General features: G+C 49.1%; 1 protein-coding gene across 1 annotated transcript in view; it reads left to right on the top strand.

The window, feature by feature from the left end:
* Positions 1-21892, top strand: part of LOC140392520 (solute carrier family 2, facilitated glucose transporter member 1-like) — a 41985-nt gene extending 20093 nt beyond the window's left edge. The window contains exons 3-10 of the mRNA XM_072477774.1: positions 3486-3646; positions 6903-7143; positions 8569-8731; positions 11641-11828; positions 13697-13801; positions 14527-14628; positions 17551-17754; positions 18392-21892. Of these exons, the coding sequence (XP_072333875.1) occupies positions 3486-3646; positions 6903-7143; positions 8569-8731; positions 11641-11828; positions 13697-13801; positions 14527-14628; positions 17551-17754; positions 18392-18595 (1368 nt within the window). The 3' untranslated portion in view covers positions 18596-21892. The remainder of the gene's footprint in view (positions 1-3485; positions 3647-6902; positions 7144-8568; positions 8732-11640; positions 11829-13696; positions 13802-14526; positions 14629-17550; positions 17755-18391) is intronic.
* The last annotated feature ends 3911 nt before the right edge of the window (positions 21893-25803 follow it).

Here is a 25803-nt window from a genome sequence, read left to right as displayed (position 1 = left end):
CGTACATGCCGGGGATGGATGACTGCGACAACACGAATGAGTCGTGTACACTGCCTGGGTGACGGGCGCTGACGTGCAGGATCATCATGCGGTGGTCGCAGACCACCTGTACGTTCATCGAATAGGTCCCCTTCCTATTAGTGAACACGGCCCTGTTCTCTGCAGGTGGCTGCACCGCGACGTGCATCCCATTGATCGCGCCCTGGACCATGGGGAACCCGGCAACGGCAGAGAAGCCCACGGCCCGGGCATCTTGGCTGGCCCGGTCCACGGGGAAGCGGATGTAGCGGTGCGCCATGGCATAAAGGGCATCTGTCACTGCCCGGATGCACCGGTGCACCGATGTCTGCAATATGCCGGACAGGTCCCCACTCGGTGCCTGGAATGACCCCGTTGCATAAAAGTTCAGGGCCACCGTAACCTTGACGGACACGGGGAGAGGGTGTCCCCCGCCAGTGCCACGCGGTGACAGGTGTGCCAGCAGGTGGCAGATGTGTGCCACGGTTTCCCGGCTCATCCGGAGTCTCCTCCTGCATTCCCGGTCCGTGAGGTCCTGGTATGACTGCCGGGGCCGGTACACACGGGGCGCCCTCGGGTGCCTCCGTTGCCGTGGGGCCGCGACGTCCTCCTCCCCCTCCTTGTCCTGTCGGTCAGGTGTCCCTCCAGCCTGGGCGGCTGCCGCCTGCCCCTCTGCGGCAGCCTGCGCCGCCTCTCTGGCACGCTCCTCCTCCTCCTCCTCCTCCTCCTCATCCAGGGCAACATAGACATGAGCGGCTGCCACCACGGCGGCCAACATCGCTGGATGGTCTGAAAACATGACGGCCTGGTGGGGGGGGAGGGGAACGACGACATGTCATCATTGCCCATATCCCCTCCTCCCCCCAGCCAGGTGGCATGGACCGCATGGGTCCAACTGTTGGAGGCTGGCACCTGGCCAGGTGGACCAACTCATTTGCCCTCCCATCACCCACCCCGGCACGGACCCCCCCAACCCCCAACCTCCACCCCAGCACGGACCCCCTCCCCAACCTCCACCCCAGCACGGACCCCCCCCAACCTCCACCCCAGCACGGACCCCCTCTCCAACCTCCACCCCAGCACGGACCCCCCCCAACCCCCAACCTCCACCCCAGCACGGACCCCCCCCAACCCCCAACCTCCACCCCAGCACGGACCCCCCCCCAACCTCCACCCCAGCACGGACCCCCCCCAACCCCCAACCTCCACCCCAGCACGGTCCCCCCCCCAACCTCCACCCCAGCACGGACCCTCCCCAACCCCCAACCTCCACCCCAGCACGGACCCCCTCCCCAGCATGGACCCCCCCAACCCCCAACCTCCACCCCAGCACGGACCCCCCCCAACCCCCGACCTCCAACCCAGCACGGACCCCCCCCCAACCTCCACCCCAGCACGGACCCCCCCCCCAACCCCCAACCTCCACCCCAGCACGGACCCCCCCCTAACCCCCAACCTCCACCCCAGCACGGACCCCCCCCAACCCCCAACCTCCACCCCAGCACGGACCCCCCCACAACCTCCACCCCAGCACGGACCCCCCCCCCCAACCTCCACCCCGGCACGGACCCCCTCCCGGCACTCCCCCGGAGCCCAGCCTACTCTAACCACCCCCCCCACCCCCGCCGCACACACACACACACAAGCCGAGACACACCTCTCCTCACGCAATCAGTCTGCGGCCACGCCATTTCCTGCCCAGAGCCAACCCCCCAGGCCGTCACTCACCTCCTCGCTGGTCGGCGTGAGCCTGGAGCACCGGGTCACGCCGATGAAAAGGAGGTTTGATTCACGTCGACGTGAACGGTCATCACGTCGACGGGACTTCGGCCCATCCGGAAGGGAGAATATCGGCAGGCCGAAAATCGGCTGCCTTGCGCAGACCCGTGACATTCTCCGTGGCAGCGGCGCCATTAACGCCCCGCCGACTTTTCTCCCTTCGGAGACTTCGGCGGGGGCGGGGGCGGGGGCGGGGGCGGGATTCACGGCGGCCAACGGCCATTCTCCGACCCGGCGGGGGGTCGGAGAATGACGCCCATTAATTTATTAATCGAGTTCAAATTCCACCAGATATATCATCGGACTCTGTTGTTTTTTTTTCGGGGGGGGCTATATGGCGGAGAAAGGGGCCACTGCTGTTGGCAGCTTCAATGCCGCTTTTCCTGCTCGCTATCGGTCTTTGCTGATTTCCAGGGAAATTCAGCCCTTTGGCTTTGACTGAAGCAACATTCTAAAGGATGAAGACAGTTCCGTTTGTAGAAAATTACCTGGAAACTGCGAGGGCGGCACGGTAGCACAGTGGGGGTTGCACTGTTGCTTCACAGCCCCAGGTTCGACTCCCGGCTTGGGTCACTGTCTGTGCGGAGTCTGCACGTTCTCCCCGTGTCTGCGTGGGTTTCCTCCGGGTGCTCCGGTTTCCTCCCACAAGTCCCGAAAGACTGACAGGTAAATTGGACATTCTGAATTCTCCGTCTGTGAACCCGAACAGGCGCCGGGGTGTGGCGACTAGGGGCTTTTCACAGTAATTTCATTGCAGCGTTAATGTGAGCCTACTTGTGACGATAAAGATTATTATTATCATAGAAAGATACTAAAGCTCAAGCTTAACGACAATTAATTCGGACCATTCAGTTAAAATTCAGGGTCTGGTAACCAACTCACAGCATTTCCTGCCATGACTTCAAACATGAATCAGTGATACGGTTAAGTGGGTGAGAGGTAGCTGATAAGTCACAGTGATGTCAGTGAGCATAGAAAATTCAGTTAGAAAAGCCAGTGACAATAACTGCTATCAAAATGGTGGTATCAATGTGATATTGAGTTGGAGACCGATATGAAATCAGAAACATTAGCAGTGTGTTGCACTTGAAAGTCAATTTTGTGCCAAGATGGTAATAAGCGTACAATCAGGAAGATATCCTTTTGCTGTGACCTTTTTAGTAAATGCAAATTCTGTCAACGCCAGCAGATAAAACATGAAACTGTCATGGTAAAGGACGTGGTTTTCTCTGAACAAATGGCATCTTTGTGCCACCTAGTGGGAGGATTGTTTGGGCAGGATGGTCCATTTTGTTACCTTACTCGATGTTACTTCAAAAGCTTTTCACTAACATCCCACTCCCACTTAACTTTTCTCCCAACCTAAAGGAAGATCTGTAATATTATTCAATCATCGCAATATCAACATTTGGATTTCGTTATTTATTCAATATTTGGCAAACCCTGATGTACCAACTTATCACTGAGTTATTCTTAGCAAACAAGTATAAAATGAGGCTGCATTATTTGTCCCATGACCTCTGTTAATAGGACAATGGTAGAGCTGGTAGCAGAGCAACACTACATTCGAAATATGGGTCGACAACATTTGGAACAAATAGCGCTCGGGACAGAAGTCCTTGTTTAAAAGATTTTGGTGACTACAGTTCATCTGTTAGATTACTCAATGTTTCTGATTTCTCTTTCAGGTTATTGAAAGCTTTATTAATGATACCTGGATACAGCGTTACAATGAGCCCATCAGTTCATCATCTCTCACCACCGTCTGGTCCCTAGCTGTTGCCATTTTCTCAGTGGGCGGCATGCTTGGATCATTTTCAGTGGGACTATTCGTCAATCGGTTTGGAAGGTAATATTATTGATACAATAAATATATTTCCAATGCATACCAGATGTTCATTAACTTACTAATACACTGTAATAGCCCAGTGTTTGATATGCGACTTAACAAATATCACAGACTGGCACAGTTCTGGGGAATATATTTGCTGGTAGCAATTAAAGTGCTAGATTTTTACAGCAGGCTAACCACGTTATCGCTCATGGTGTTGCAAAGTCTGGCAACCCTGTTATACCAGCTTATCTCAGAATAATTCTTAACAAATATGTAGAAAGTGTGGTTGCATCTATTTGTGCCATGACCTCTGTCAATAGGACGATGATACAGCTGGTAGCTGAGCTCACTATATGCCAAATATGAGTTGGTGGTATTTAGAACAAATACCACCCAAATCTTCAGGACAGAACTCCTCATCAAGGACCGATTTATTGTTCAATATCTTTTGACGATTTCATGCTCTACTAATTTCCAAATACCAACATCAGGCATTTATCTACTCCCCTCCAATGCTCTGTCCGCTCTCCATTTCAATAACTTCAATTTCCACCGTGAAGATTGACTGTGAAGCAAATGAATGGGCCACATGACTGTGTTGTGTTCTTTCCTACAGCTGTGAATTGATTCTTCAGCTGGTTTGCTTCCTAAATTGGAGGTAAATCAACTGCAATTTACAATTGACTAACTGTCCTGAACATCTTACAGAGCTAAAGGACATGTCTGACCATCAACCATCTCTAACCAGCAGTTTCGACATCAAAAAGAATACTAAGCATAAAGTGGATGGTATAAGCAAGCCAAGTGGGACAGCCGCAAGTAGGACATTGCCTCTTGTATTGGGTTCTGTCTTCTCTTCAATAGATCCCGACCAAGCACGGGATGCTTAGTACTATACTGTGTTTCCAAACCTCATTAAGAAGCTAAGAAATGCACCAACTTTCAGCGCCAGTCTGAAGAAAATTAGACAATGGTGTTGGATATGGTGAGTGTCCTGGTCATGAACAGATTTAGTCATCAACACAACAGAGATGGTCGGAACTCTAAACGGTAGGATCCTCCGAATGGGTGACTGGGTGGTCAGAAATGATTGCGGTTTTGGGCCCAATCCCAACATCCCTTCAATGGACATGCTGACATTCCTGAATCTATTGGTGCAGAATGCTCATTTATGTTTCCAAAGTAATTTAGCAAAGGTTAGGGGAAAGCAAAGGATTCTAAAACAATTAGTCCAAAATAAGGCTCAAGGAAGGTAATCATCCCATTCAAATTTCAGGAATATTTTTGGCTCCACTGATAAAGATATTTGGGGAATTACAGCTCAACCCAAGGCATTAATTCATCCTCTGGTTAATTTATACCAACCTGTGTTTCAGAGAGTGTTGCATTATCTGAGTGACTCAACAAACTATCAGACAGGAAATGATCAAGGTCATCCCTGCCTTTGGAATTGTCCGTCACACCAAAGCAGATGTCCCAAACACTGTTTCACCATCAATTGTTTCCAGCCTGTTGACTTGCAACACTCTTTGTCCAATGAGTGAATTGGATTTCTCCACGATTCAACATCAAACAATAGTGCTCAACAGTTGAGTCATTCACGGAATTGTGTCTTGTTCAGAAAGTTATTTCTTGCAGGAAATCTGATTGACTGCTTATCTGACCATAGTTAATTTTCGTTGCTGAGGAGGGTGATTGGCAGTAACGGTGTTGCGATTCTGAAATCGAAACAGAAAATGCAGGAAATAATCAAGGGGTCTGGCAGCATCGACGGAGAGAGAAACAGAGTGTGGGCAGGAATCTCCGCTCCCCCAGCCACGTGTGCCTTGGCTGAGCGCCATTCGCTGGCGGTGGAATCCTCTCTTCCCGTGGCTTGTCAATGGGATTTCCCATTGAAGCTACCCCACGTTCCAGTGGCCAGGGTGTGCTTCCAGCGGGAAAGAGAATCCCAATGGCCAGGGAATTCCTGTCTCAATGTTTTGGGTCAGTGAACTGGCATTAGAGCTGGACAAAGGTAGCGATGTAACAGGTCAGAATCAAGTGCAGAGGTAGAGAAAGGATGGCTGGGAAGGGAAGGTCCGAGATCTTCAACTATATTGATCTCGCTCGCAATTCAACATTTATTTACTAATTACTCAGTCCATTTATGATTAAGGTAGAATTTTGTTTGGAGCTCAGGAATCTCACCCGTTGATAATTACTGTGCAGCACATAAAATAATAATAATAATCTTTATTATTGTCACCAGTAGGCTCACATTCACACTGCAATGAAGTTACTGTGAAAAGCTCCTAGTCGCCACACTCCGGCACCTGTTCGGGTACACAGAGGGAGAATTCAGAATGTCCAATTCACCTAACAGCACGTCTTTCGGGACTTGTGGGAGGAAACCGGAGCACCCGGAGGAAACCCACGCAGACACGGGGAGAACGTGCAGACTCCACACAGACAGTGACCTAAGCGGGAATTGAACCTGGGACCCTGGAGCTGTGAAGCCATAGTACTAACCAATGTGCCACCGTGCTGGCCTGATATTCCTGTGCCGTGCTTTTCTCCCAAATGTCAAGTCCTTTGTGGCACATTTGGGTTGAATCTTAATAACAGAAACTTTGAGCTTCTGCCTCCGGTTTCCTCCCACAAGTCCCGAAAGACGAGCTGTTAGGTCATTTGGATATTCTGAATTCTCCCTCTGTGTACCCGAACAGGCGCCGGAATGTGGCGACTAGGGGCTTTTCACAGTAACTTCATTGCAGTGTTAATGTAAGCCTACTTGTGACAATAAAAATTATTATTATTATTACAATAAGATTTCAATCCTTCTGTGACGTGTACTTAGTCATCAATTATGGGAACTGTTCTGCCCTGTTTTGCAACACTAGTGTACTTCCTCATGAGTTACTGTGTTTATGTTATAATTAAATATGAAAATAAAATCAGAAACATAAAATAATTGCGATAATTATTGGTCCTCTGTTTTATGTCCTCCTGTGAGTCTGACTCAGTTGCAAATTTGTCATCTATAAATGATGAAGTTGTTCTGGTTTGGACAGAAATATCTACCAAGCAATTTAACTTGGAATGTTGACGATAGAACAAACTGATCTGTGAAATCAGTGTGAAATGCATTTTGTAGTGAATCACTGTTTATAATACTGAGACGCATTTAATTTAATCTGGTAAACTAGTTCTTCACACTTTAAAATTAAATCATTTGAAGACTTGAAGATCTAATTCTGCTTCACTAACAAAATGTATTTGTTCTTCAATCCAGGCGGAATTCTATGCTGATGATTAGCGTCTTGGCCTTCATTGCAGCCATTCTCATGGGATTCTCCAAACTGGCCAAATCGTTTGAAATGCTGATATTGGGACGGTTCATTATTGGCATCTACTGTGGTTTGACCACAGGTTTCGTTCCGATGTACGTTGGTGAGATATCTCCCACGGCATTAAGAGGAGCTCTGGGTACCCTGCATCAACTGGGAATTGTGATTGGAATTCTCATTGCACAGGTGAGTGTTGGGCAGTCAAATCTTACATCGTTACAACGTTAACACAATGGCCGAGATTTTGCACACCCCACCGTGGAGGAGGTGGCTCACCTGGCGGGTTCACCATCGGTGGGAACAGGTGATCCCACTGGCAGCAACAGCTGGAAAATTCTGGCGAAGCAAAGAATTCCCTGTCTCCTTCACATTTCCTATTATCTGTTAGAGCCTTGGAAAATATGCAGCGTATCACTGCACTCATCTTCCAGACATGGATGACTATAATAATTTTATATTTAATGATTGTGGATTAATTGCATTACTCCTCCTAGAATGTGTGTATTCAACACCAGAACAGGGCCAAACTAGTCAGGATCAAGCACAAGCTTCATTTGTTTTGTTTTTATTGGCAATTTGCTGAAAGCACTGATTGGTTTCCCAGGGATTGATGTACGGGATGCCAGCTGTGCATCGTATGTCAATGGCAACATTTCCTCTGAATTTCAATTTTAAATCAGGCCAAAGAATTCCTGTTTAAATAGAGCATCACCGGGTCTCTGGAGCAGTGAATCCAGGAGCTGGGAAGTTGGGTTAGTATTCAGGGGCTGCAGTGTTGGAGATTGAAGTGAACCTACTGACAATGGGGTTGTGTTGCACTTCTCCACTTTGCTGATAATTAAATGGCGTCTCCCACTGTGGCCCACCTTCAGTTCCAACCCCTGCTCTGATTGTGATGTTGAAGTGGGATGCGGACCTCTTGCTGTGCTATCAGATATCTGAGCAGTCACACACTGTGTGTGACTCGTCCGCAGATAGGCTCACTGACAATTGGCTTGAGGGCTCTCCTGATGTTCTGCCATTATGGACTGATGTGAGGAGATGGTAGATGCTGATGCCCTCTTCAGATAGAATCTGTTCAGTGCAGAAGGAGGCCATTAGACCTATCGAGTCTGCACCAACCCTCTGGAAGAGCACCTTTGCTGAGGTCTACACCCCCATCCTATCCCCATAACCCCCCCTCACCTGCACCTCTTTGGACACTAAGGGACAATTGATCATGGCCAATCCACCTAAGCTGCACATCTTTGGACTGTGGGAGAAAACCGGAGCACCCGGAGGAAACCCACGCACACACGGGGAGAACGCGCAGACTCCGCACAGACAGTGACCCATGGCTGGGATTGAGTCTGGGTCCCTGGTGCGGTGAAGCAGCAGTGCTAACCACTGTGCCGCCCTAATTACTGATGTACTCAGACAAACAGTGGTCAGAACAGCATTACTGCATTCACACAGGCTGGTAGCTTTCTATGTAATTATCTGTGCTATTGCCAATCCTTCTAAATTCAGCAATTGTCAGACACTTTGATGTGATTAAACTAAGATGAACAGTTTTTTACTTTTTTGTTTCCAGATTGAAGGAATGAAAAATAATCTTTCTTGTAATTGCAGATTTTTGGGTTGGACTCTCTCATGGGAAATGAATCTCTCTGGCCATTGTTACTGGGGTTTCTGTTCCTCCCAGCCCTGTTGCAGTGTATCGCTTTGCCCTTCTGTCCAAAAAGTCCTCGTTTCCTCCTTATCAACAGGAATGAGGAAAGCAAGGCAAAAAGTGGTAAGACTCTAGTTGTTAAAAACACAGTTGTGTTTCCCCTCTGACTGGCTGAGGGATTGTTGTTTAAATCTATTGGGAGAATAATACCCGGGCCTGGATTCTCCCCTACCCGGCGGGGCGGGGGGTCCCAGCGGGATGGAGTGGCGGGAACCACTCCGGCGTCGGGCCGCCCCAAAGGTGCGGATTTCTCCTCACCTTGAGGGGCTCGGCCGGAGTGGGTGCCGTGCCGCCGGCCGGCGGGAAAGGACTTTGTGCCGTGCCAGCCCGGGCCGAAGGGGCTCCGCCGGCAGGCGGAAGTCAGCGCATGCACAGGAGCATCAGCGGCTGCTGACGTCATCCCCGCGAATGCACAGGGGAGGGTCACCTTCCGCAATGGCCGAGGCAGAGGGAAAAGAGTGCCCCCACGGCACTGGCCCGCCCGCGGATTGGTGGGCCCTGATCGCGGACCAGGCCACCGTGTGGGGCACCCCCTGGTGCCAGATCTCCCCGCGCCCCCCCCCCAGGACCCCGGAGCCCGCTCGCGCCACCTGTCTCGCCAGTAAGAGAGGTGGTTTAATTCCCGCCGGCGGGACTGGCATGACAGCAGCGGGACTTCGGCCCATCGCAGGCCGGAGAATCGCCGGGGGGTGGGGGGGGGGGCGCCGACGGCGCGGTGCGATTCCCGCCCCCACCAAATCTTTGGCACCGGAGAATTCGGCGGTCGGCGGGGGCGGGATTCACACCGCCCCCTGGTGATTCTCCAACCCGGCGGGGGGTCTGAGAATACCGCTCAAGGAGTTTAACTATTTAACAAACCACAGTGTGAGGAAGGTTTTATGGACATTCATTTGCTTCTTGGCCACTGGGTGCGATTGTTCAGCACAATTGAGAAATTGCAGAGTGTGTGAAGGAAATGAGGTGGAATGGTCGCTCTCGCAATGGCCGGTGATTTCAGTGGTGCCTGGTGTCTCCAGCGAGCGCTGAGGGTGACTCACTAAACCTGGTGTCTCCAGTGAGCGCTGAGGGTAACTCACTAAAACCTGACAACACAAATGGAATCGAGGGAGCCCGATTCATGGTAGGAACCATCGGGTCACATTGCTGTTTGTGGGAGCTTGCTGTGCACAACATGGCTGCCTCATTTCATACAGCTGTGAGTGCACTCAGTGGCTGGATAATGCCCCGAGGGCATGAAAGGGGTTATAGAAATGTAAATCTTTTTTTCTTTCTTATAGAAATGTCCTCAATACTCACTTCCTTGTCATGTAAAATTGCAGACAGCCCTGTTGTGTTTAGTTTGCATCAGATATCTATTAGAAATCTACCAATGAGATAAACACACTTTTTGAGTAATTTACTGCCCCCTCATCGCGGAAAATGCTTTGTGATCAATAAGTTCTGTAGGCACTCTCTCTGTTATGGATGCAAACATGACAACTAATTCTGTCTGCATCAACATCCCATAAACAGCAAAGGCGATGAGCACCCAATTCATCTGTTTTTGATCAAGAGACAAATATTGGCTTGGTCAGCGAACCATCCTTGCTCTTGAAGTAGTGTCACAGGATCATTTACATCGGCCTGATCATCTGGATGGAACCTTAATTCCAAATCTCGGGCGAAATTCTCCGGAAACGGCGCGATGTCCGCTGACTGGCGCCCAAAACGGCGCCAATCAGACGGGTATCGCGCCGCTCCAAAGGTGCGGAATGCTCCGCATCTTTGGGGGCCGAGCCCCAACATTGAGGGGCTAGGCCGACGCCGGAGGAATTTCCGCCCCGCCAGCTGGCGGAAACGGACTTTGTTGCCCCGCCAGCTGGCGCGGAAATGACATCTCCGGGCGGCGCATGCGCGGGAGCGTCAGCGGCCGCCGACAGTTTCCCACGCATGTGCAGTGGAGGGAGTCTCTTCCACCTCCGCCATGGTGGAGACCGTGGCGGAGGCGGAAGGGAAAGAGTGCCCCCACGGCACAGGCCCGCCCGCGGATCGGTGGGCCCCGATCGCGTGCCAGGCCACCGTGGGGGCACCCCCCCGGGGTCAGATCGCCCCGCGCCTCCCCCAGGACCCCGGAGCCTGCCCACGCCATCTTGTCCCGCCGGTAAGGTAGGTGATTTAATTTACGCCGGCGGGACAGGCAATTTATCGGCGGGACTTCGGCCCATCCGGGCCGGAGAATCGAGCGGGGGGGGGCCCGCCAACCGGCGCGGCGCGATGCCCGCCCCCGCCGAATCCCCGGTGCCGGAGACTTCGGCAACCGGCGGGGGCGGGATTCACGCCAGCCCCCGGCGATTCTCCGACCCGGCGGGGGGTCGGAGAATGTCGCCCCTCATCTGGCAGACAGCAGCTTGATAAAGCAGCAACTCCCAGTGCACTGAGCTCCTGCCCAGATTCTCTGCCTTGTTGATTAAACATAAGATGGGCTACCCAATATCTCAGGAAATGTACCCATGTAAATGTGGATACTGAGGAATTGTTTAATCCGTGCTGGTGCAGTGTGGGCCTTGTGTGGGCATTGCAATTAAGCTCACTGCTTAAGAGTTGGGGAAAGACGCTGGGGGCTGGCGCTCTTTGTTTCTGCCCCACAGTTGCTGCAGAGGGGTGTACGTGTTTGGATATTAGCCGAGTGAAAGGTTAGCCTTACCTGTGATGTGTCTCAGGTGGCACTCAGTTTTAGTGTGGGACTGATCAAACAGCCATGGGGAAGAGACGGAAGAGTTCGAGACATCCTTGGAGCTCTGGAGGAGGGTTCTCACTTTGGCATTCCTGGGAAATTGTATGTGTCCAGCATTGGGATTTTCTATCCATTCCTTTAAAGCCCCCCCCTCCCGAGTGCATCAAATTGTTGAATTCAATAAGAATATCATACCTGCCACTATTTTTATGGGCTGGGAATTAATATTTCTTAATGTAACACACGCAAATATTTTTAGTCCTGAAGAGACTTCGTGGAACAACAGATGTCAGCAGTGACTTGCAGGAGATGAAGGAAGAGAGCAGACAGATGATGCGAGAGAAGAAAGTCACAATTCCTGAACTTTTCCGATCGCCAATGTATCGTCAACCCATCATCATCGCGATTGTGCTGCAATTGTCCCAGCAACTATCTGGCATCAATGCTGTAAGTAGGGGCAAACGGTTCTTTGTCAATGGGCAAGGCCCATTAGACCCAGCAAGCCTGGCCTTTCCTGGTACCTTAATCCCAATCGCAACCTCCACATCATTCCCCTCAATCTCTCTTCAGACATTCACCTCATTGAAGGGGATTTTTCCTGCAGGAAGTCCGGAACCCAGTTATTTGTCTCTTTGATTCCACGAATCTTCCTCCCGTTGAGTTGCCTTCCTAATTTTAACGTCCACATTTATAATTGGTACCTTGCCTTTTGAACCCTTTCCTATGGCAACCCTTTTGGTCCAGTCCCTTCCCTTCATATTCTGGAAAACTCCAATGAATCAGCTCCGACCTACCCTCTCTGAAAGGAAACCAGCTTCTTGACACCTCAAATGGTCTTTCTTGCCCACTTCTCAAGAAAGGCCATTGGATAAGACAACCAGATATTAGGGGTAGGGGTTCTCTGGTCCCCAGCCGTCTGTTTCTCGGCAGTGCACCATTTGGGGGCGGCTGGAATCTCTACTCCCACCGCTTGTCAAAAGGGTTTCCCGCTAAAGTCACTGGGAATCCCGCAGGTGTGGGTGCATGGCCGGCGGGAGAAGCGAATCCCAACGGCCGGAGTGTTCTGGCCTAGATCTCCTTATTCGGAATGACGTTTGACTGCTGCCTTATGCAACAACACAGCCTTGTTTACACGTAAAATTGACACTTCCATAAGGAGTTTCATCTGCTCATGGATCATAGAACATAGAACATACAGTGCAGAAGGAGGCCATTCGGCCCATCGAGTCTGCACCGATCCGCTTAAGCCCTCACTTCCACCCTATCCCCGTAACCCAATAACCCCTCCTAACCTTTTTGGACACTAAGGGCAATTCAGCATGGCCAATCCACCTAACCTGCACGTCTTTGGACTGTGGGAGGAAACCGGAGCACCCGGAGAAAATCCACGCAGACATGGGGAGAACGTGCAGACTCCGCACAGACAGTGACCCGGCGGGATATCGAACCTGGGACCCTGGAGCTGTGAAGCCACAGTGCTAGCCACTTGTGCTACCGTGCTGTCCTAATGGTGAGGATTTGGACAAATGGGAAAGTAGCAGCCATTGCATTCCACACCCCCGTTCTCAATATTGTCACTGGTGATGGAAACTCCAGAGTGATTAGAAACCCAGGTAGGAGTTAGATTCACCTTTCCTCTCCTGGTGCGTGGAATCCGTAAGTTTCGCCTTCTGATTATCAGGATGTTGCCTGGTATGGAGGGCATTAGCTATGAGGAGAGGTTGAATAAACTCGGTTTGTTCTCACTGGAACGAAGGAGGAGGGGAGACCTGATAGAGGTCTACAAAGTTATGAGGGGCATAGACAGAGTGGATAGTCAGAGGCTTTTTCCCAGGGTAGAGGGGTCAATTACTAGGGGACAAAGGTTTAAGGTGCGAGGGGCAAGGTTTAGAGGAGATGTACGAGGCAAGTTTTTTACACAGAGGGTAGTGGGTGCCTGGAACTCACTACCGGAGGAGGTGGTGGAAGCAGGGACGATTGTGACGTTTAAGGGGCATCTTGACAAATACATGAATAGGATGGGAATAGAGGGATACGGACCCCGGAAATGTAGAAGATTTTAGTTTAGTCGGGCAGCATGGTCAGCGCAGGCTTGGAGGGCCGAAGGGCCTTTTCCTGTGCTGCACTTTTCTTTGTTCTTTGTTCCTACCCTGACTGAAACTCCCTGAGGCTCCTCATTATTTTATTTGGTGTGTACCAATGGTGAGAATGTTGCAAATTCCTGACTGAAAATGTGTGATTTTGAGATTGGAAATGCCTGTTGCACCATCATTTATATCAGCATTTTCTCAGAGTGTATTCTATTTTCTCCGCAGATATTCTACTACTCGACCAATATTTTTGAGAAGGCTGGTGTAGCGCAGCCTGTCTACGCGACCATTGGATCTGGTGTGGTCAACACTGCTTTCACAGTTGTGTCAGTATGTATCCCTTCAACAAATTGTTGAATTTCCCAACTGTACTGTACAATAACATTCGGAGTTAAAGGTAATAATGGAACACAACGCTCCGAAGGCTCAGTGTGAACCTGGGCCACTAGTGAGATTCCAGCTTTGGTCCTTTGTTTGTACTAAGCTAGCTGACTCCTGTTGGGGTCCCCGTACAACTGTTGCCACTGACCTGATATAAGGTCAGTCGGGGTGTTCACACTTGTGGACACGAAGCATAGCCGTAGCCCGCACATGAAGAAGGAGCCTCTTGAGTGGGGTCAGAAAGTTAGTTCAGTGTGTGGATCAATATAACTGAAGCTCTATAGAGGTCAAAACTCTCAAGGGACGAAGGGAGAACATTTCTTTAGGAGGGAGAGGAAAATTAAAGAACCTCTTATAAAGTCAAAAGCATCGCAGTTGAAACTGTTTGATCATTTTGGCAAAGTGCGGGAAATAAAATTCTCTGGGATAGAATTTGGATTCTTGTGTGCCTATATTTTGGTTGTAGAATGTGGACCAAAATCACCAGGTTTTGCAGTGTCTGTCAGCATCCAAGGGCACCTTAAATATTCCCAACGGCCTATTAGCTCCAGTGACGTTTAGACACCCCTGATGGCTGCCAAAGGCAGGTTTTAATCTCCTTGCGTTCTGCACCCTCAAACGGACAGGATTGTTTCTAGGTCTCAGTTTCAAATGCAATATTTTTGTTTCCGCAGTTATTTGTGGTGGAACGAGCTGGGCGGCGTACTCTTCACCTGATTGGCCTGGCCGGCATGGGGATCTGTGCAATTCTGATGACCATTGCACTTGTTCTTCTGGTGAGAAACTTGTTGAGTGATTCATTCTCTGTGCTTGTATTACGAAAACAACTTGCTTCATTTAGGTACACCATAGTCAAAGGAACACAACTTTAAAAGTAAAGCAGTGGTCTCGTAACAGTGAGATAGCCAAAGTGCAGCATGGTGGCACAATGGTTAGCACTGCAGCCTCATGGCACCGAGGTCCCAGGTTCGATCCCGGCTCTGGGTCACTGTCCATGTGGAGTTTGCACATTCTCCCCGTGTTTGCATGGGTTTCGCCCCCCACAACCCAAAAGATGTTTAGGGTAGGTGGATTGGTCACGCTAAATTGCCCCATAATTGGAAAAAAAAAATGAGATGGGTATTCTAAATTTATAAAAAAAGAGAGATAGTCAAAGCCACTTCATGTGGGACCAATAGAGCTCGTGGCAAAAGAAAACCTTCATGGCATTTGGGTCCATGTTCTAATGAGGAAAGGGCAGACTTTAATTCAACACCAATGGTGAGAGATATATGATGGCTATTCACACCTACTTGTGAGTAACTGGTTTTCATAGCCACCTTTTGTTAAATATTGAGCTCAGAGTCTGTGAGTTTAGGATAAGCAATAGCAGGTATAAATACCACAGATCGGTTTTGTCTTGGTACGTCCATTTAAATGGAAGGCCCACCCATGGTTATTCTATCTGGAACATTCTGGAAACCTGATGCAGAAATTGCAAAAGTCCCCTGACCCTCAGCAGCCATCTGGGCCACCTGTTAATATTGATTTTTTTTTTTTAAAGAACGTTTTTTCCAGAAGGTTCTAAACCGATTACAGCCTGTGTTTTAAAGTTATGGATAAGACATGTTTTTACTGGGTGTGACAGGAGCAAGATATGGTCACATTAACCCCATCAAATCCTCTCCTTCGATAGGACCTGTGGCACTTGTGCAAATTGATTTTATCCAGTTTACTTAATTTACTGTTGCGTGACCATGAATTTCCATGAATAAAGCTCTGTACAATCTTCCTGTGCCCTATTAACTCACACCAAATGATTGATTCGAGGATACAGCTCTCCAATGCCCTGATTTACACAGTGCTCATTGCAGAATGGAAATACTCCCAATGATTTAATACCAAACGGGAATTGGATATATAACTGAAAAAAAGCAGGGGTAGTTGGGGAGGGTGGGGGCGTGGAATAACTAATTAGCTTTTTCAAAGAGCTGGCACAGAAATGATGAGAAGAACAGCCTCTAGTGGTGTTTGATACGAAGAAAATGTTCGTTCAGTGACAAAAATCAGTAGTTGTAAAACGTTGTAATGGGATGTGTGACTTTTCCTCGGTGACTATTTTGAGTCTCTTTGGGCGACTTTACGCAAGTGTTCCATTTTAGCCACAGTTTGGGAAAATTGTGGCTCATGACAACTGTCCTTAAACCTTTGGGCATTCTCTGAAGACAGGTTCCATAAACTGGGCCCAAACTTCCTTCAGTATAGAAGATTAAAAGGCTGGAAGATGCTTTAAGGATTTGATAGGTAATAGAGAGAAGCTATTTGTCGTGATAGAGAGCATCCAGGATAAGGAGGAAGAACTTCAAAATTAGATGAGCCATTCAGGGGCGATTTCAGGAAACACTTCTTCATCCAAGTTGGTGTGAAAATCTGGAACTCTCACACCACCAGAACATTTTGCATCTGGGGTCAATACAAAATTTCAAAAATTAGTCAATATTGGGTTTGTGGATTCAGGTAAATGGAGCCCAGGTGCGGAATGCTCCGCATCTTTGGGGGCCGAGCCCCAAACTTAAGGGGCTAGGCCAGCTCCAGACGAATTTCCGCCCCGCCAGCTGGCGGAAAAGGCCTTTGGTGCCCCGCCAGCTGGCGCGGAAATGACATCTCCGGGCGGCGCATGCGCGAGAGCGTCAGCGGCCGCTGACAGTTTCCCGCGCATGCGCAGTGGAGGGAGTCTCCTCCGCCTCCGCCATGGTGGAGACCGTGGCGAAGGCGGAAGGAAAAGAGTGCCCCCACGGCACAGGCCCGCCCGCGGATCGGTGGGCCCCGATCGCGGGCCAGGCCACCGTGGGGGCACACCCCGGGACCAGATCGCCCCTCGCCCCCCCCAGGACCCCGGAGCCCGCCCGCGCCGCCTTGTCCCGCCAGTAAGGTAGGTGGTTTAATCTACGCCGGCGGGACAGGCATTTTAGCAGCGGGACTTCGGCCCGTCCGGGCCGGAGAATCGCGCGGGGGGGCCCGCCAACCGTCGTGGCGCGATTCCCGCCCCCGCCGAATCTCCGGTGCCGGAGAATTCGGCAACCGGTGGGGGCGGGATTCACACCAGCTCCCGGCGATTTTCCGACACGGCGGGGGGTCGGAGAATCTCGCCCCAGATCTTATTGAATTGTGGGACAGGTTCTGAGGGGCAGAATTGTCTCCTCCTGTACCCATGTTCCTAAAAGTGGCAAATTGTCATTGGTCAATGGGAAGAGTTCCATTGCCAGAGAGCCAATCAAACTGCGGCAGGGCAACAAAAAATAAGAAAGAAACCCCAGTGGGGATAGTGTTGAAATGAACTTTGAACAGCGTAACTGTGATGAGGAAAAGGTTTCAGATGTGACCCAGCATGGTGGCCTGAGGTGGGCTTGTTCTGTTAGCTTTTCGTGGGGCACATTCCCTCCCAGTGTTTTGGGCAGGAACCGAGTGGAGGGTTAATCCTTGATGAAAACCTGGCCCCTGCAGCTAGAGCCTAAGAACAGAACTCTCTCTCTCATCAGCTTAGTCGGGCAGTCGTCACAAACAGACCGAGGAAACAGGACAAGAAAAAAGACAAACCAGTCCTGATCCTAAAGTAAATATTGTCACCAAGGCGATTTTGTTCCATTTTATGTTTTACAAATTAGTTTTTTTTGTTGTAAGTATAAAACATTAAATATGTTGTGTTGTTTGTTCCGCAGGACCAGCTGACCTGGATGAGTTACGTCAGCATTATTGCCATTTTTGGTTTTGTGGCCTTCTTTGAGATTGGACCCGGCCCAATCCCATGGTTTATTGTGGCCGAGTTGTTTAGTCAAGGCCCCAGACCATCTGCCATCGCCGTATCTGGATTGTGTAACTGGACTGCAAATTTCCTCGTTGGCATGGGCTTCCAGTATGTCGAGGTGGGTGCATTGTGTTGTGTCAGCTTAAATTATAGGCAGGAAAGTAGAGACGAATCATTAGCCAGAAGCGTGCAGTCCCACCGGCCACGGGACTGGAAATTCCCGTCTGAAATCAGCAGACCCTGGCCGGTCCGTCAGACTTTCCGCTGTGCCTGCAGCGGGAAAATTGTCAGCCATTATCAGGACAATATGGAGACAACAACACCAATCTCATCTTCAGGCTTTCAGTAAATTGGTGGCTTTTAACCTTGGAGTCAGCAGGAACCATAACTGAGTGGTGGCCATGCCTGGCTGGTGAGTGAAGTTGACTGGTGACCATGCCTCGCTGCTGGGTGAAGTTGACTGGTGGCCATGCATCCAAGGACAATGCATCCAAAGTTGGGATGCATCGGCAGAAAATGCTCAATTAGCTACTCTGAACTGATCCTTATCACCGGGATGGCACAAAATAGCCATCACTTAGCCAAAATAGCCATCAACATTAATTGTTGCTTTGGCAATAGCAAGTGGTTAGCTCCATTTGTCCGAAATTGTGGTTATTCATGATAGCAGCGCAGGTGTCATTGGCAAGTACTCTATCAGAGAATGTCAGAACTCCTTTTGGTCACTAATGAGATTTATTTTATCCTTTTAACAGCAAATCTGTGGGCCTTACGTCTTCATCATCTTCACTGTGCTCCTGGTCCTGTTTTTCGTATTCACCTACTTCAAAGTCCCTGAAACCAAGGGAAGGACATTTGACGAGATTGCCTCTGGTTTCCGTCAGGGAATGGGGTCCAATAATCCGGAGAAGCTCAGTCCAGACGAACTTAACAGCCTCGGGGCAGATTCGCAGGTTTAAGCGGGAGCTGTAACACAGCAACCAAATAGGAGCCAATGGGACTAGTGTGTGCCCACACTACTGACAAAATCTGTAACGGAATGGAGTGGCTGGCCTGTCAGCAGATTCCTTGACTGTGTAGGAAGCAAGTGCTGACTGTTTACCAGTACACATCTCCATTGTGTAAAATGTTATGGTCAGTAAGCAAAACTAACCTTTTGAATATTTTACGGTTTTGACTGACGTAATTATCAATTAGTGTTTCAAAGCTTTCCATGTATAGAGTTAAATATTTATATGTTGAATATGTTTATAGTGTTTATAGGACAATAAATTATAGAGCTAAAATTAATGTAAATATAATAAGCTACACACATGACATGTAATGTTTCAGCATCATAGAATGAGCTGTAGTTTCTGTAGAAACGGTTAGTTGTAAATGAATAGAATTATTTTTTTGTACAGTTCACATTGTAGAAAACTTTCTGGTTCAGCAAATCAGCTCTTAATATTTTTAAACAAAGTTTGTTATTAATGAGGAGCATTTTAAATCATCTAGAATTCCTGTGATATTAGCGGATAAATGCTTAACACATTTCAATACAGTTCCTCTGTGCATTATTGTAGCATTATCGCTAGCCCGGCTGGATAAACAGTTTATCCTCATCAGTGAAACATCAACCAGCAGAACATTATCCCAACAAGTACCTCCATATGAACATGGCCAGCAGCAGTTGGCGTTTGCCGCTATCAAACTAGTATAGTTTTGTTTCCCCCCTCACCCTGAAACCCTTTTGAATTGTCAACTGCTCAAAGTGTGTCAGTTAATAAAACAAGTGATCTGTTTTTCCTCTCAGAAGTACTCCTCCGGGTCCCTATTTTCAAATGAAACTTTTACTTCCTTTGTGAAAGTCACAATGTTTGCAAAATGCTATGTTGTGTAGTATTCATCTGTAATAACTGTGGACTTTGACACTTTCAGTCCCGTGTCAATCCTCAGCCTATCCAAGTTTTCATTAGGTAAACTCCAGGAACCGTCCTTGCACAAAAAGCTTTCATTGTCAATTTCTACTGACTTATTTGAGGATTTGAAAATAATTTCTCCCAAAACGAACAGACTTGCTCACTCTGTGCTTTCATCTTCGCTATTCCTCCGTCTTGTGAATCATCTGTGATTGATAACACAGTTTGCTGGGGGAAGTGTATTTTAGGTTCCTCACCATCCAGTACCTTGTCATGAAGAGATGTCACACTGATGCTAATTGTATCTTTGCTGCTTTCCTGAACCCACATTCAAATGTCCAGTCTGTTCATGATCTTTCTCCCCATCCGAGGTTTCCTGTGACCTCTTCATGCTAACTCTATAGTCTTTGTCACTGTGTCGAGGTGGTGTTGAGTACAAGCTCTTCATACCCAGTGGCTCTGAATTGTGATTGTGTAAAGTGGGTGTTAGGGAGTCAGCAGCCTGTTTTATATCTCTCCCCATTATTATTCCCTCATTTGAAGCTGAAGGTCAGGATGTGTGGAACAGAGATTACCATTTTGCACAATCCAATCAAACTCAGATCTATCCCTGCGTTTGAATCCCTACCCAACAGTTGAAGACTTTAAAAAATCATTTAAAACTATTGATTCATCCTAAGTAAAAGAATGATTTTGCTTTATTTAGGTTAGACAGTTTTTATACGTACTTTAATCGGGGAAAGAAATAGGAAATAGGTAAACAGTAAGCTGCAAATTTACATCAAATATATTTTATTTAGGTAAGATTTGTTTGAAACATTTTTTGTATTTTAAAGAATTAGAAATAAAACTCGGGCAAAAATCGGCCGAACAGCTGTTAACAGGAGGCTAAGGCGGGTTAGATGTGGCTAAACCAATGGAAGTGCAGCTCAGACATTACAATCATAGAGTCATTGAATTCTAGACTCATTATGGCACAACAGGAGGTCATTCAGCTCATTAAGCCAATGCTGGCTCTCTATCTCCATTGGTAGTCAGTATCCTCCCCACACTATCACCCCCTCGCTCTATCCCCCCCAGCTCTAAACCACCCCGCTCTACTCCTGCTCTGCTCTATCCCTGTAGCCCCACACATTTATTTCCCCTGAGTGCCCATCCAATTTTCTTTTCAAATCGTTTGTTGTCTCCACTTCCACCTCTCTTTTGGCTATTGAATCAATGACTTTACAGAGAGTTACTCAGTCACCGCTTGAGCTAGTTGAGTGCATGGCTCCCACAGGGGATGCCAGGAAGAGTGTTGAGTGAGTGTGGTTGAGTTCAGAGGGCTGATGTTGGGTTAGCCATGCTGCCAGCAGAGGATATTAACGTCGGGAAGGAGTGATCAAGTTGGAAAGATGCATTAGGTTAGAGAGCCTAGCGTCAGGGAGTTATGAGGATGTTGGATGGACCATGGCGAGTCAAGTCAGGTTAGGGCAGAGAATGAGGGTTACCCAGGCAGGGAGAGCCAAACGTTGGGAGTTGGGTTGAATTAGGAGGCCTACAATGAGAAACAAAAGCAGAAAATGCAGCAGGTCTGGCAGCATCAGTGAAGTGGAAGCAGTTTAGTGTTTTGAGTCCTATGACTTCTTCAGAGATGTTATAGCTAAAATCTACAATAAGAGCTGAGTTGAAGATTCACAAAAGTCTCCATTGGTCCATTGCTACTCTCGCTGACCTGCAGCTGGTTAAAGTCATTTACACGACTGGTGCTGTGATGACAGTTAAGTGCTTGAGATCAGGATTGACTTTAACCAAACATATCAGGCAAGGAACACGGGATTTGGCAAGGCATCAATTTTGCTCCAAGATCGCTGTCCAGTGACGTCGAACAGGAATAAACTCGGTGTTTAACTGATCCCGTCAGTTTCCCGACAGGAGTTAAATTTGGCCCCCATTATATCTGATGAGTTGCGAATGGCTGGTTTTCGGCCATTTCCGACCAATGGGAAGAAAACAACGCCGTCCTCACTCACCGAGAATCACACTTTAGAAATCGTGCGAGGAAATAAACTTTCTGAAATGGAGGAAGTATTCCCCGTGGCGATGTGGTGTTGCGAACCTATCGGCTGTTTTTTCCAACTTTTCCTTTGGGTTTGTAACTGGGTTTCATTCGAAATGGAAACAGCTTTCGGGAAACTGTGGATCAGAAAGTGAAAAGAAACAGACCGACTCGAACAGTAAACCTGCGAGCACCTTTCCACTCACACTCCTGCTTTGAATAGAGTTTGTACGTGGAGATTTTGTACGTATTTCTTGTGGAACTCACCTGAGTGACAAACTGAGCTGAAAATAAATTTGAAAACTGAACCAAAACAATCTGTAGTTTTCTGCTTTAATGAGCAACTAATAATTCATCTCTAAAACGTAAGTGTACTTGTGGCTTCAAATATTCTTTTGTTTCTTTCCTGCCAGCTTCTCCAGTGTAGGGCCATGACTATTCTCAATGGCCAGCCAGCATTGTTTCGTGGAAGGTTTTTCACAAACTGGTTAGAATGTTTTGTGTTGATCAATAACTCTGCGATGTACAACAACAGCAGCAGCCTGCATTTGTAGAGCACCTGGAATGCAGTAAAGCTTCTGGAGACGCTTCGCGGTATCATTTATCGAACAACATTTAACACGGAGTCGCACAGAGAGATATGGGGACAAGTGATTTGGTCACAGAGTTCGATTTTAAACGGAATCTTAAAGAAAACTTTAAGGAGGGATTTCCACAGATTCGGGCCCAGGGCTGATCGATGTGAAGGTGGAGCCAATGGTGAAGTGGAGGAAGTTGGCGATATGCAAGAAAGCAGGAGCAAAATTCTCCTACCCGCCCCGCCACATTTCTGCCCCGACCGGCCGGCGGGAGTCTCCGTTACACCGGCCAGTCAATGGGGTTTCCCATTGTGGGGCAGCCCCACGCCGTCGGGAAACCCCCGGGCGCCGGCAAAACGGAGACTCCCGCCGGCGGAGAATGACGCCTCACAAATGGAGTTTGAAACTGCTCCATTTTTAAAACTTTGAAACTGCATATAACCGCAATAAAAGTATATTTGTAAACATTCCAGAAAGTTCTTGGGATTGGCACAGAAACATTTAAACGACGCGATTCAGCCACCAGCCTGGCACTGCCAGGGTTCCTGGGTGGCACTGCCAGGGGTTGGGCTCGGGAAGGTCTTGCCTATTGGAGGGGGAGGGGGGGGTTCCAGGGTCCTGGAGAAGGTTGGGGGGTGGGGGCGCCTGAAAGGGGTGGGGATACAGAGATCGGGGCTGACAGTCAAAATGGCGGCCCGATCTGCGAGGAGCCGTTCCCGCGAGCTCGAAATCAACGAAAGTGTGGTCTCTGCTGGAGAAATTCCCCAAGGCTCCAAAAAAACGCAAAGTGCCGGTGAATAGCGGACTTGGTTTTCAGTCCGCTGAATAGCCCCTATCATTGTGATGTAGTAGAGTTGACTATGTCGTCACTAACCAGGAGGACGATTTAACCTAATGAACTCTCTAACAAATCCATACATGAATATCCACTGTACCAGCCCATCGCTAAATAGCCACAGGCAAGTACAGACTCAAATAAAAATAACTGGAATTCAAGAACGAATAGGGAAATGCTGGAAATACATTCCCGGTTTACCAGCGACTGACAATGTTGACATTTCTGGAGCAAATGCTTCATCAGAGTTTGATGAATGAGCGACGCTTAATATGACAAGCGACTCGAGGATCCAGGATCTTCACTTCCCTCTTCGTTAAGGTAATCCTCAAAACAAAACAAATTTCTGGTTTGTTAGAATGAAGAATCAGTAATATCTAATCTTGTTACTAAGGAGAATTCATTGTGAAAATGGACAACGAGCAAAGTTTTGAATGAAGTGGATAGAGGTGAGTCAAGCCGACATCTCAGGAGGCTGTTATTAGGCCAACAGGAATGAACACACCAAAGGTTGAAAATGGGTGAGGAAGGTACAGACAAAATAGTTCAGAAATGGGGAGAAAAGTCAAGGAAAAAGGTCAAATAACAGCAGAAAGCAGCAACAAACAAGCTTCAACCTGAGCAAGAAAACAAACTCTTTGAGAAAGCAGTTTTCAAAGGACACATTTAAGAGGCACGTGGATGGGTCCATGAATGGGGAGGAAGTAGAGGGATACGGACCGAGTAAGGGCAGAAGGTACTTTTTAGTTAGGGCATCATGATCAGCACAGGCTTGAAGGGCCGAAGGGCCTGTTCCTGTGCTGTATTGCTCTTTGTTCCTCAGCAATGACCCTCCAGTGCCAATATTGCCAGATGTTCAAGCCTCACGGCATTCCTGACAAAGCACTCAGGAATGATCGTCACAAATAAATATCCATTAAACCCAGAGTTTTACTAAGGCTTTTGCACTGTGATTGAAGATAACCCACTCCCATTTCTTCAGTAAATTGCAAGTCTTACGATCTGGGTGAGAACATTTTCCTGATGAAATGTCGAAATATCCATTAAAGGAATCAATCCACAATCAAGGATTGAGTAATGCATTTCTCAATGCAGGAAATCTGCATCATTTGTGCTTTTTTTTTGTCAGTTTCCTCTTTCCCAGCAGAAAATGACATTAAAATAAAACATTGGAGCCATGAATAGGTCCCGTCAGTCTGCAGTGCCAATCAATAAGGTCATAGCTGATCTGATCAAGGCCTCAACTCTACTTTTGTGTCTGTCCCCAATAGCACGTGACTCCCCTTGAGTTCAAAAATCTGTCAATGATCCTGTTTGCAATGCGCTCTGGGGAAGAGACATACAAACATTCACAAACCTGAGAGATAAAATTCCTTCTCATCTCTGAATGGGTAAATCCGTGGTCCCCTAGCTCCAGCCTCCCCTTGGAGCGGTGCCATCCTCTCAGCCTCCCCTTGGAGCGGTGCCATCCTCTCAGCCTCCCCTTGGAGCGGTGCCATCCTCTCAGCATCAACTCTGTCAAACCCTCTCACAACTTCCGATGAGCGGGAACTTCCAGATCCCGCCTCGGGCCAATGGGGCGCTGCCCCTGCCATCGCTGTAGGGAGTCATTCTTCTCAACTTCAATGAGCATCAGCCCAACTTGTTAACCTTTCCTCAACGACAGACCCCTTCATGGCATGAATCCCGGGGGGTCTACCCTGAGCTGTCTCTAATGCGAGCCCCGGGGAGACTACCCGGAGCTGCCTCTAATGCGAGCCCCGGGGAGTCTACCCGGAGCCGTCTCTAATGCGAGGCCCGGGGAGTCTACCCGGAGCTGTCTCTAATGCGAGCCCCGGGGAGTCTACCCGGAGCTGTCTCTAATGTGAGCCCCGGGGAGTCTACCCGGAGCTGTCTCTAATGTGAGCCCCGGGGTGCCTACCCGGAGCTGTCTCTAATGCGAGCCCCGGGGAGTCTACCCGGAGCAGTCTCTAATGCGAGCCCCGGGGTGTCTACCCGGAGCTGTCTCTAATGCGAGCCCCGGGGTTCTACCCGGAGCTGTCTATAATGTGAGCCCCGGAGAGACTACCCGGAGCTGTCTCTAATGCGAGCCCCGGGGAGTCTACCCGGAGCTGTCTCTAATGCGAGCCCCGGGGAGTCTACCCGGAGCTGTCTCTAATGCAAGCCCCGGGGTGTCTACCCGGAGCTGTCTCTAATGCGAGCCCCGGGGAGTCTACCCGGAGCTGTCTCGAATGCGAGCCCCGGGGGCTCTACCCGGAGCTGTCTCTAATGCGAGCCCCGGGGAGTCTACCCGGAGCTGTCTCTAATGCGAGCCCCGGGGAGTCTACCCGGAGCTGTCCCTAATGCGAGCCCCGGGGAGTCTTCCTGGAGCTGTCTCGAATGCGAGCCCCGGGGAGTCTACCCGGAGCTGTCTCTGATGCGAGCCCCGGGGAGTCTACCCGGAGCTGTCCCTAATGCGAGCCCCGGGGAGTCTTCCCGGAGCTGTCTCTAATGCGAGCCCCGGGGAGTCTACCCGGAGCTGTCCCTAATGCGAGCCCCGGGGAGTCTACCCGGAGCTGTCTCTAATGCGAGCCCTGGGGAGTCTACCCGGAGCTGTCTCTAATGCGAGCCCCGGGGAGTCTACCCGGAGCTGTCTCTAATGCGAGCCCCAGGCAGTCTACCTGGAGCTGTCTCTAATGCGAGCCCCGGGCAGTCTACCCTGAGCTGTCTCTAATGCGAGCCCCGGGGAGTCTACCCGGAGCTGTCTCTAATGCGAGCCCCGGGGTGTCTACCCGGAGCTGTCTCTAATGCGAGCCCCGGGGACTCTACCCGGAGC

This window comes from Scyliorhinus torazame, chromosome 16 (genome assembly GCF_047496885.1).
Source record: "Scyliorhinus torazame isolate Kashiwa2021f chromosome 16, sScyTor2.1, whole genome shotgun sequence".
NCBI classification, from domain to species: domain Eukaryota; kingdom Metazoa; phylum Chordata; class Chondrichthyes; order Carcharhiniformes; family Scyliorhinidae; genus Scyliorhinus; species Scyliorhinus torazame.
The sequence above is the reverse complement of the archived record's forward strand: the minus strand, read 5'-3'. Positions and strand labels throughout refer to the sequence as shown.